Source organism: Ixodes scapularis, unplaced genomic scaffold (genome assembly GCF_016920785.2).
Source record: "Ixodes scapularis isolate PalLabHiFi unplaced genomic scaffold, ASM1692078v2 ptg000800l_1__unscaffolded, whole genome shotgun sequence".
Taxonomy (NCBI): domain Eukaryota; kingdom Metazoa; phylum Arthropoda; class Arachnida; order Ixodida; family Ixodidae; genus Ixodes; species Ixodes scapularis.
In genome coordinates this window covers 2,061,063-2,072,834 of record NW_024610039.1, presented here as the reverse complement: position 1 = coordinate 2,072,834, position 11,772 = coordinate 2,061,063, and the positions used below count along the sequence as shown (strand labels likewise).

Here is an 11,772-nt window from a genome sequence, read left to right as displayed (position 1 = left end):
TCGGATTGATTCGGATACCGCTAGGATAAAATTTAAGGCGAAGTTTCTGTGCTCTCGTTGACCATCGGAATCTTCGAGGTTTGCAGTGAAGTGTGTGCAATACATTTGGATACACAGTTGAGCGTCGGAAATTGCCTGAGTCGTGCTTGGCGGTGTGCAATCGCGGTGCAGCTTCGATCAAATGACCGAGGGCTCACTTCGGTTGTGCGGCGCACCGGAAGGCTGCCTTGAAGCTGGTAGTTCCCGTGCCGTGCTGAATGATGCTGTGCTGCTTACAAATTGTTCCGGCGTAGAAGTGCACTTTCACCGAGCACAAGTGTGCGGCGCACCGAAGAGCTGCCTTCAAGCTGGTAGTTCCTGTGCCATGCTTTAGGTGATGCTGTGCTGCTTCCGAAATTGTTCCGGCGTAGACGTGCACTTTCACGGAGCACAGGTGTTGCAGTTGGTATTGATCCCGCTGGTCTGTCGCACGTTTCGTCAACACAAACGTTTCATCCACACTCGTTACGCGAATTGCAAGCTGTCCGGACATTTCACCGAGCGTGTTACGTACCCAGCTCACGCCGCTTTGTGGCAACAGTCTGCAGTGGCTCATTACCAGAAAAGTGGTCCCACATCCATTTCAGTTCAGTTCCTCCACGGCAGTCGCCAAACCCCGAAGGAGAGGATTTATTCGGATAAAATGCCACTAAAGCAATGCAGCTTCTTCAGTGGTCAAGATAGATCTCTTCTGCTAGTTTTGTTATACTGTCACGGATCCTTGTTCCAGTCCTATCTTCTATCAATATTCACTATTCTGGGACACTGCAGGTCATGCTCAGCTGTAATTGTATGTTCAGGTGGAGGTACTGGGCACTTTACCCGTAGCCCTTCACTCTGTGTGAACCCGGCGGCTCTTCAGCCGAGTTACCCGATAATGGGACACGGCTGGCGGACTATTCTTCGTCTTTTACCCCCTGTCGAGCCGTAGGCAAAGTCCTGACCCGAGTCTGGCAGAACAACCGCAAGACGACCGAGTACCACAAGGAGTAACCTCGGAAATACACCACGAAGCACCTGAAATCCGAGCCAGTTGCTGCTACCAGGAAAAACCACCGGAATTCGGTCTCCTGTCAGAAAATCCGAAGCTGACTAAGCCAACAATGACAAACCTGTAGCAGCAAACCGTGTCCCCTCCCACCATTGTTTGCATGCCCGTCGCAAATCACACTCCGACGCTTTTTCACGCAAGCTGTATGAAGACGTCAAGGACTGGATTGAACAATATGACAGTGTCGCCCGCCACATTGGGTGGACAGACAACCAACTCCTGCAGAACCTATACTTCTCGTGGAAGCAACTGCCGGCGCTGGTCTGAGAACCATGGATCCTCCTTAACGTCATGGGAAGTTTGCAAGATCAAGCTGAAGCGCGCATCCGTCAGCCAACATCAACGAAAGAGAGCCGCATTCTTGATTCTGTCCAGGACACTGCCCCAATGAGAGCGCCACCGCACTCGTAGAGGATGTTTTGCGCTTGATCGAGCGCCCACGCCCACGCCGACCTTGATGCTACAGAAGACAAGAACCTAAGAATCCCATGCGCCTCACGTGAGGGACAACACCTTCGGCAGCCTTGTCCGCAACCCCCCCACAACAGTCGAAGTGTTGATATCACTGAGGCTTCCAACATGGAATGTGCGCTGCATGCCCGAGCCTGCCACTATGAACAACTTCCCGGCGTCTCGACACTCGAGTTGTCCAGCTACTACTTCGACGCCAGCCTCCCAGGCATCCACGACATCACCCACGACGTTGTCTGGGAGGAGATCAGGAAGCTACTTCCTGCCATCAGTTGCCCGGCTTTTATTTTGATTGCCGAGATTGTTTCGGAACAAGTTTGACAGGTATTTCAACCGAGACTTCTGCGAGCGAAGCGGCATCTGACAAACCAAGGGCAACTTACGCCACAATGGCACGACGACCGCCACCGGCTGCCCCTTAGTATTCAATGCCAATTCAATGAGACACTCTAACGCTGAAGCATTCCCGACATTGTGTGTAGGACTGTGCTCAACAAAGTACACCGAGGAAAACGTAGGTGATGCGAATGTGCGACCGAAAACCACTTTGCTACCACTGCATGAAGCCTACCATGTCTACCAAAGCAGCCCGTACCAATGAATTGGTCGGCGAGGGTTCGTGCCAAACGACCCTTGATTACGTCTCGAGGAGCGACCACGGGAGATTAAGGATTACCTTCGGCGACCTTTGTCCCTGATGCCGAAGGTGCTGAATCGAAGATTCTGAATCCCTGATTACCCCAAACCTCCTCATGTCCATCAGCTCAACAAGAGGTAAGCACGACAAAGCAGGTGAGCGGCGATGCAGTGACAGTGGATTTGGTGTCGGTTGTCGTCCAAGGACAATACCTAAAAATTTGCTGACACCAATTTTCTGTGTCCACTCCACGAAGCACACAATTTCCAACTTTGAGGGAGAATGCCCCTGAGTGACCTGAAGGAATAGAATGGTTGGTTGCTCTCAAAAGTGAACTGCAAGCATCACCAGACTTGGATAGCAAACAAAAATTGTTGCCAGCTTTCAAGTCAACGGTACAGCAAAAGGCACAGCCACGTAAGCAATACATGCCCGAACTTGCTACATTGATGCCGAAAACTACCAGGAAAATTTTCGGATTAGAAGCCAGCCCTGCAGCTTCAGTGCACATGACGTATGATTACAAGACAGCATCAGTCGGTCAAAGTTGCCACTCGACCAAACTGAACACCGACGTGCCAGGAGCGTCATCCGACAACAAGGTCCACAGGTACTACGACTGAACGCCTGACACGAGACTGTCGCAGAAAGAACTCGTTATGAAACCATTTACTAAGAATCAATAATTTTTTAATCAAGTGGAAATAAAAATATTTGATACACTAACCAGATAAACATATTTCCGCTTGCCTTCGTGCCTTGAGAGTTTACACACCGAGAATTGTGTCCATTGCACGCTCTGGACCTTACGAGGACACTCGCTTCTCTGACCCTTCAATATTAATTAAGGGGTCATACCAGACTGGCAGACTTCTTGCAAGGGGCTGCACTCAATCAACCTTTCCTGAACATGTGGTGCATCCGAAAACCAACTCCAGTGATGTGAAAATGTTATTTATTAATTTATTCTTTCCAGGGGCCTTCGTAGGCATTGCAGAGAGGATACTTAAAACTACACACATGATAATAGCATTAAAGCACACTGCTGTAACTTGTTAATTGGAAAAACAAACACATCTCTGAGCATATAGTTTAATAGTATGTGTTGATGCATTGTTATATAGCATGACACTTCCTATATGTATGACACAATAGACCCTTTGCAGAACCTTATCAAGCAACACAACCGTCACCATTTTTTTCGGCGCAAAGCACACGAATGGGCCCCAGTTCACGTCGAAGGCCAATGCAGCATTCGAGTCCAATAGGTGCTGAGCCGAATTCACAGGGATGGCGGACATAACATTCTTGTCGAACAAATACCCAAAGTATGAAAGCCTGGGGTAATTACAGTATAGCTACGGTAGTTTGTTTCATCAGAATTTGGCAGACGGCAAAGGCTACAGTCTCGGTGAGTCAATACACACATTGGAGAGAGGCACATGACAGCATATCACCAGAGTGCTCGTCTGCACAGATTTGTCACACACCTTCGCTCCGTCTCTCTGATTGGCTCGAGGGGGCTGTGGCGGTTGGCCTTTTCCAAGTTACGGTGATGCGAAGTATAGACAGCCCACACTTTTAAAAAGAGTCTATTGAAAAGACCGAAAGGAATGGTAGTCAACATTTTTCAACAAGACTGCTCTCCAGGCAAGGGATGAACACAAATATGAATCATCTTATCCAGGTAATTAGAACAATTAAATAATTGACCGACTAATACAATGCACTCTTGATGGAAAAGAGTATAGCTGCAATAAATCCTACAAAACAGAAAAAATGCGCAGTTAATCTATGCATGCACCAAAACAGTTGTTCTTATAGCAAGTCGAATAGCTTTGAAGCAGGTGACTGCAACGATTTATTCTTCCCCATACTCAATAAAACGCCAACCTCGTAGCTGAAAATAAGGGTGCACTTCGCACTCACACACACACACAAAAAAAAAGGAAGAAAAGCGATCGAATGTAGAATCGTAGATTAGCACAAAAGGTTAAAATCGCAGGAGCTTCCTCGCTAAAAGTTGCTATGGTTGTTCGGTGACGGAGGGCTGAAACAACTTCCCTTAGGCCCTAACGCGACGTATACATTTCGCGTAGATTCTTAGATAATTCAACGTTCAAACAAAGCTAAGAGAATGCGAAAATTTCATGTTAAAAGCACTCAAAGTTCTATCGATCCTCGGACACATCCCGGAATCCAAGCACCGGTACGGCGATGCAGAGCTGATGCTGTCTCACAGGCGTTAATATCCAGATGATCCAGAGCGATCTTGCGCAAAAACGGTATAAAGTCTCATTCCTTCATATTTTCACATTATACCTGCGTCAGCGAGCACGAAGAAGCCCGAAGTCGTCGGAAAGCAGCTGCACATCACGGCTACCGCGCACCGAACAAACTCGCATCCGCCTGCTCTGGGCGCTGCCATCTTAGCTGGGACGTCACGGCTCTTGGGAGGTCACGTGACGAGTGGTCACATTTGCGTAAAATATGGCGGCAACCGGGGGGTGCCACTTCCGAACTTCCGGTTTATCACTCTAAGCCCCTCTACCTCGTTGATAAATTCTCACTTGCGCTCACTGCGCCACTGCGCTCTTCCGGCCGTCTGCTAGCCCAATGTTCACGTTTTCAGCTAACATGCATTTCAGTGCATTTCAAGAAAGCGCCGAAGTGGAAAATGCGCTGTCACCCTCGTATCTCCTCGAGGAGCGCTTCCTGACGAAGCTGCCTTGGCCCCTAAAAGGAGCCGATCTGAATATCATGGAAAACTTTTGGAGGCGCATCAAGGTAGCCATGTCACGGCGTCCCCCTCCACCGCGCCACTGCCTACAAATTGTGGAAAGCAATGGGAGGGGAATGGGAGTGGCTTCGGGGCTGAGCCAGACTTCGTGGCCGCGCTCTATGATTTCTTACCAGACAGGATGAGAGCCGTGGTGGCGGGCCAGGGGAGAATGACGCGGTATTTAATTATTTTGCAAGTTTTACCGCGGCTCAGGACCCCCTGAACTGGACTTCTGCAGATTGGAACAAAGCTTGATGCTACGGTTGCGACACACTGTTTGACGCCGTTAACCACGGATACTTTTGAGCGGTGCCTCCTTCATCCCGATCTTCTTGTATAGTGCAGTTGAACTTCCACGCCGACTATTAATCTTTTGTGTCTGACAATGTCCTCTGCAAACATTCTTTTGATTAAGTTCCAATTTCCTTCTCTTGCCAAATATATGACTATTTGTCCCACCTTATTAAAACTAGGAATTCGTACACAAAAAACTGGTGTCTTGTCAGCAAATTGTTTTGCTTGAAACAAACACGTGGGCCCAGTAATAAAGAAGTAATATTTTTTAACCGCTTCATACTAACCAAGGTTACAAAACCTTCTCAGTAACATGCATGCTTACCGTTTTTTGAACATCTGTGATCAGTGAAACAGAAAAAAATACATTGGAGCTGGACAAAATCCGGCATACAGATTTTGGCCTATATTTTACGATGTCCCACCTTGTGCATGCACCTATAATCAAACAAAAACAACCTGGAACGTATTTTGACATGACTTTCTAAAACGGTAATCGCATTTGATATTAAAGACACTTCGATATTTTTTCTTCAACAGTCAGCGTTTCTTCTAAGCGATTTGGCGCGATAGAGTAAAGTAAGTCAATACTAAAAGGGGAACGACAAGTGTAATCTTTTGTTCCCCCCGTCGCCCTACCACACATGCCCGCTGTCGCACCCACCGTCTCGCTTGCAGACAGCCGGAAGAGCGGAGTGGCACAGCGAGCGCAAGTGACAAAATATCTCGGACTCAGGGTGCGCCATGTGTGGGGAGCAAGGCGACAGGCGGCGCAGGTAGTAGCGTGTGCCGGCCGGAGCGCTGTTTCAGCTCATATTGTCCGCGATAATACTTGGCAGCGACAGGGGTAGCCCATTAAGGGCAACAATTTGTACAAAAAAGCGTCGTGTGCATAGACCAATCTCACCAAGCTTTCGGCGCATGCGTGACGCGGCCATAACTTTAGTTCTCAGGAGGCAGGCAGCAGCGCACAAGACAACTCGTGCCGCCTCATGCTCCACACGCGCAGAGCTCCAGCGAGGTTGTGGCACGTGCAGAAAGACTAAAGCTCTCTCGATGCATTGTGGCAGCAATGACGTAGTCAAGCTGGCTGGTGAGATCGGTCTATTGGCTTTTGGGTCGCTCCTTATCTTTGCGATTTGTTCCTTGCAGTACCCAGCAGGAAGATTCAAGAGAACCTGAATGACGCGCGGGTAAAAGACATCTTTAGGTATGTTGATGACTCTTTGGTGCTATACGACACTGAGGTGGAAGATCCGGGGAACGAATGTAAAGAAAGTGTTTTGATCTGTTTTTTGAAAAAAAAAGTTGCCCGGAATTGGTGTTTACGTACGAACTACCGCTGAAGAAGTCAATCAAATTCCTGGACTTCCTTCTGGAGTTCAAAGCAAGTCACGTCTGCAAGCATTACGAACCCCGATCGTGTAAGGGGCTTCTTCCCTACGAGTCAGGCCACTCGAAGACCGCCGAAAGAAGTGTTGCCAGTACTGCTCTTTTCTCTACGCTAAGAGTGTCCTGCCATCTTTAAATTGAGGCAAGCTTTAAAATACAGATCGCCCGACTCCACGATTCTGGTTACCCGAGCGCTCTTTTGGGAAGCGTATGTGAGAGCCTCTCCTAAAGACTGATGCAGAGAGCAGCAAACGGCGAGGAAGCGGTGAATCCACCAACGCGATGCAAAATCGCGGTTGTGCTCTGCATCTATGGACCCAGACAGCACTTGGACATCCCAGGATGTCCCCAGGACAACTATATGATGTCATTATGATGTCCTGAGGATGTCCTCAAATAATCCTGGAAACATCCTAAAAACGAGCTATTGTCCGGCCTCAGGACATCCTCAGAACACCCTCAGGAGGGCAGCCAAGTATTTTTCTAGTAATTTTTTAGGACAATGCACTGCAGGTACAGCTGTTCACTGAGCTGCTAGGATGCTTTCATTTTTATTGTTTCTATGTTTTCTCCACCTGGATTTTGAACCTGAACATGCCTGCAAGAGTTGCCTGCAGAAAGAAATTCAGTGTTCTGTACTATTTTTAAAGTGAAATTCACACACTAATTCCAGATTACTAGTCAGTGAGTGGCTAACAACACAGGGCAAGAGAAAGGGGGAAGAAAGCTGACGGAATGCTGAAGAAGAGAGAAGAAAACCTGTCCCCTCCAGCACCCCGTCTGCTTTCTCCTCTGCGTCTTTCCTTGCCCTATGTTCTTAGCCTGAACTGTGATCAGGTGGGCACGGTGACATTGCCAAGATGACAGTCGTTAACACCTTCGTGTTCATGATACAGGTACTGCTGCTTCTGCCGCCGCACTGGGCCGGTGACGCCGTCGAAAGCTGTCCGGCGGCGATTCATCGGGCTGAGCGCATCATCATCACGGCTGATAACAAGGAAACAGCGACTCATACAGACCGAAATTTTCTTCGGTGGACCTTCAACGAAAACCTGGAATTCTCAAGATTCACATCGCCATCGACATCGGCTATCTCAGCGCCAGCGCTGCCAAGTATAAAAGACCACCCCCGATCTGCACTCCACTGTGGGCACGGTGGCATCGCCAAGATGACAGTCGTTAACACCTTCGTGTTCATTGCACAGGTAGGAAAACGCTATCCTTTCTGTTACCGTAGCAACAACCTTTGTCTTTTTTTGCTGCCGTGCCCACGGACCTGTTTTTCCTTGCTGTGTGAAATGCGTGCACGATTTGCTGATTTGCTCATGCTGTGCGGAGATATTGAGACCAATCCCGGTCCTGACAAGGCAGCGATGATGGAAATGTTAACTAATATCTCGGTCGACATTAAGGAAATTAAGCTGAGCCAGGCTGCGACAACATCGAGACTAGAGAAAATAGAATCGCGCCTCGAAGGCCTTGAAGAACTCAGGTCCGTTGTGAACAAAAACTGCGACAAGACCAACCGCCTCGAAGCCACCATCACATCACTCTCGAACAAAATTGATGATTTAGAGAACCGTAGCAGAAGAAACAATCTAATTATTTTTGGTCTTTCTGAACTACCTAACGAAGAGAGTAGCACCCTCGAGGATAGAGTAACTAAAGAGATTCTTGGTCGAAAACGAAATGTAAAGATTAATGGAATCGATCGTATACATCGCCTTGGGAGGCCAGCTCATGGCAAAACCCGTCCAGTAATATTTCGACTCGTAAACTTTAAAGATAAATTGAATATTTTACGCAACTGCAATAAATTGAAATATGAACGACTCTCGATAAGTGAAGACTACTCAAAGCGAATTCAGGGCATTAGAAAAAAATTACTTGATAGCTCGAAATCAAATAAACTTGCTGGTGATAAGGTCACGCTTACCTATAACAAAATTAAGATAAATGACACAGTATACATTTGGAATGAGGCCATAAACGATAAGGTTCCCATATTTGAGGAAACCCGGAATCCCAGTACGTGACCAAGCCCTACTCAAGTCAACCGTGTATATGAATTTCGATTACTAAACCTAAACGCGCGAAGCATCGTAAATAAAACGAATAAACTTGAAGCTGCTGTTTTGAATACCCAACCTGATATTATAGCAATGACAGAAACTTGGCTATCAGACAGCATTCTTGACTGTGAAATCACGCCCCCAAACTATACGATTTTGCGCAAGGATAGAGGTTCTCGCGGTGGTGGAGTAGCGATTCTTGGAAAAAATGGCGTTGTATGTACCCCCTTAACCGATTGCCCAGAAATTGAGTGCCTGTGTTGTAAAATTGCTTATAAAAATACGTGCTGCTATATACTTGTTCTCTATAGACGTCCCACTTCCACTTCAGGGTTTTTCAAAAGTATGTATGATTTCGATAGTTGTGTTCATTTTGTTTTGTGCCGAATTGCTGCTTTGTTTAGTATTAATGTTGGTATCAATGGCCACATTGCACTCGTTCGATTTTTTTTTTATTGCACTCGTTTGATTTTTTTTTTTATCATGATGTATTAATATGTATTTCGCTGGATTGTCTGGTCCTACGCACAAGCAGAATACTGCTTTTGTAGGCCAGCATTAATTGTATGTATTTGTAAAGGGAATAAAACACATTATTATTATTATTATTATTATTATTATTATTATGTATAGTTATATCAATGATAATATTAATGTGAGCAGTAAGATTATAATTGCAGGTGACTTCAATCTACCTTCTTTAGAATGGTCCTCTCTATCGAAATGTACAAAATCATCTCTCGGCGCAGATATCCTTACAGATCTATGTTTTCATTATAACCTCACCCAAATAGTTACTGAAAATATCCGTATTCAAGGAACGTCGCAATCAATGCTCGATCTCGTCTTTGTCACCGATCATTTCCTGAAAGATGAACACAGCGTAGAAGTTTTAAATGGCATATCTGATCATGACATGGTTTTATGCTGCTTCAAAACGAACATCCCAACTTCTGGCAATCCCCAGACTTGTAAGGTTCTGAACTTTGACAGAGCAGATGACGTTGGCGTGCTCGACTTCTTTGATACACACTTCGATAACTTTCTTCTACTTTCCAAGAGCGACCGTAACACTGTAGATATGCTTTGGAACGAATTCAAAACGGCAGTTAACACGTGTGTCTCTTGTTTTATTCCACAACGAACTAAACGAATTAAGAAAAACCCTTGGATAACGCGAGAAATCATCCATGTAAAGCGCAAAATAAATAAACTTAGTAAGAAGGCAAAGAAAACCAGAACTCTTCTAAATAAGAACAAAATGGCATTACTCAACAGCGATCTTGGACAAAAAATCAAGTCGGCTAAATACAATTTTTTCAATATCACTCTTCAATCGTTTATTCAATCTTCACCCGTCAAATTCTGGAACTATGTCAACCCAAAAAACAAATCTAGTCTAGAAACGCTCTTCGGTGACAAAGCAAATCTTGCAAAAGCCTTCAATGATTATTTTCTTTCGGTCTTTACAACAGATAATAGTTATGAACCCTCATTCGCGTCCAATTCTCCAGTCTTGGCTGTAAATGATGTTGTAATTACCGAACAGGGTATCTTATCTCTTCTACTCAACCTGAACACAAAAAAAAGTGCTGGGCCGGACGATATACCAAATGAATTTCTAAAAAGATACGCCGAATGGGTAACAAAATATCTTGTTATAATATTTACAATCACTTAACAAAGGGCAACTTCCTAAAGACTGGAAGTTAGCGAAAGTCATCCCCATTCATAAGTCTGGAAACAAAAACGAATTCGCAAACTACAGGCCCATCTCCCTTACCTCAACTTGCTGTAAATTGCTCGAACACATTGTTCTGAACCATGTCTCCACCCACATCGAGAATAATCAAATACTTACTCCATATCAGCACGGTTTCAGACGTCACCTTTCAACAGTGACGCAACTTGTTGAAAGCATTCACGATTTTTCCACTGTCATAAACAATAGAAGACAGGTTGACGCCATATTCATAGATCTGTCAAAAGCCTTCGACAAGGTATCTCACCCAAAGCTATTGTTTAAGCTAGAATCTATACTAGGAGCAGGAAAACTTCTCAGGCGGATTGAAGACTACCTTTCAGATCGCTACCAGTACGTAGCACTTAATGCGCACTCATCATTCAAAGGCAAAGTTTCATCGGGAGTCCCACAGGGATCAGTACTGGCACCTTTTTTGTTCCCACTATACATAAATGACTTGGTCGAAGATGTGAACGTAAAAATTCGCATCTTTGCTGACGATTGCATACTTTACTCACAAATAAATAACCCAAATGACCAGATTAACCTAAATAATGCGCTTCAACACATCATAAATAGGTGCCACGACTGGCAGATGGAAATAATATCGAATAAAACTGTATTTATGACCATAACCAATAACAGACAACAATACTCCTTTCCTTACCAGATAGGCAATAACCTCTTGGAACAAGTCGGTGAATACAAATACCTCGGCCTCAATATAAGTCAAAATTTACGTTGGGACACACACATTCACTCCACAACTAATAAAGCTCTAAACAAACTGAGTTTCCTTAAACGAGTCTTAAAATTTGCATCTCCTGCCACTAAATTACTAGCCTACAAAACTTTAATACGTCCTATGCTCGAGTACGCCAACGTCGTTTGGTTTCCCCACACAGTCTCCGGCATCAATAAGATAGAAAGAGTTCAGAGAATGGCCGCGAGGTTTATTTGCAATAAGTATAGTAGGCACGTCTCTCCCTCTGAACTTTGCAGGCAACTGGGTCTCTCCTTTTTAGAAAAAAAGAGCAAAAACAGCTAGACTTAAATTTCTATACGAATTAGCCAACGATTATTTCAACCTACCAAAAGAAAATTATCTTATCCATACAAGCAAACGATTAACACGGTACAACCATGACAAGCTTTACGAGGAAGACGTCGCTCACAATAACTGCTTTAAATTCTCTTTTTTTCCCCGAACCATTAACGAATGGAACCACCTGCCTCAAAATGTTGTTCATTCCTCTTCTATTGAAATCTTCCTCGATTACGTAGATGCCC

At 45.3% G+C, this 11,772-nt stretch overlaps 1 protein-coding gene across 1 annotated transcript; it reads left to right on the top strand.

The window, feature by feature from the left end:
- The first annotated feature begins 7,511 nt into the window (after positions 1-7,511).
- LOC115326603 lies at positions 7,512-8,702 on the top strand. The gene has a single exon (XM_042287980.1). It carries the CDS (start codon positions 7,527-7,529, stop codon positions 8,700-8,702), a length of 1,176 nt encoding a protein of 391 aa, XP_042143914.1. The 5' UTR covers positions 7,512-7,526.
- Positions 8,703-11,772: the final 3,070 nt, after the last annotated feature.

What these genes read in the sequence shown, in the direction of transcription:
- LOC115326603 (XM_042287980.1), top strand. Translation starts at nt 7,527, where the DNA reads ATGACAGTCGTTAACACCTTCGTGTTCATGATACAGGTACTGCTGCTT.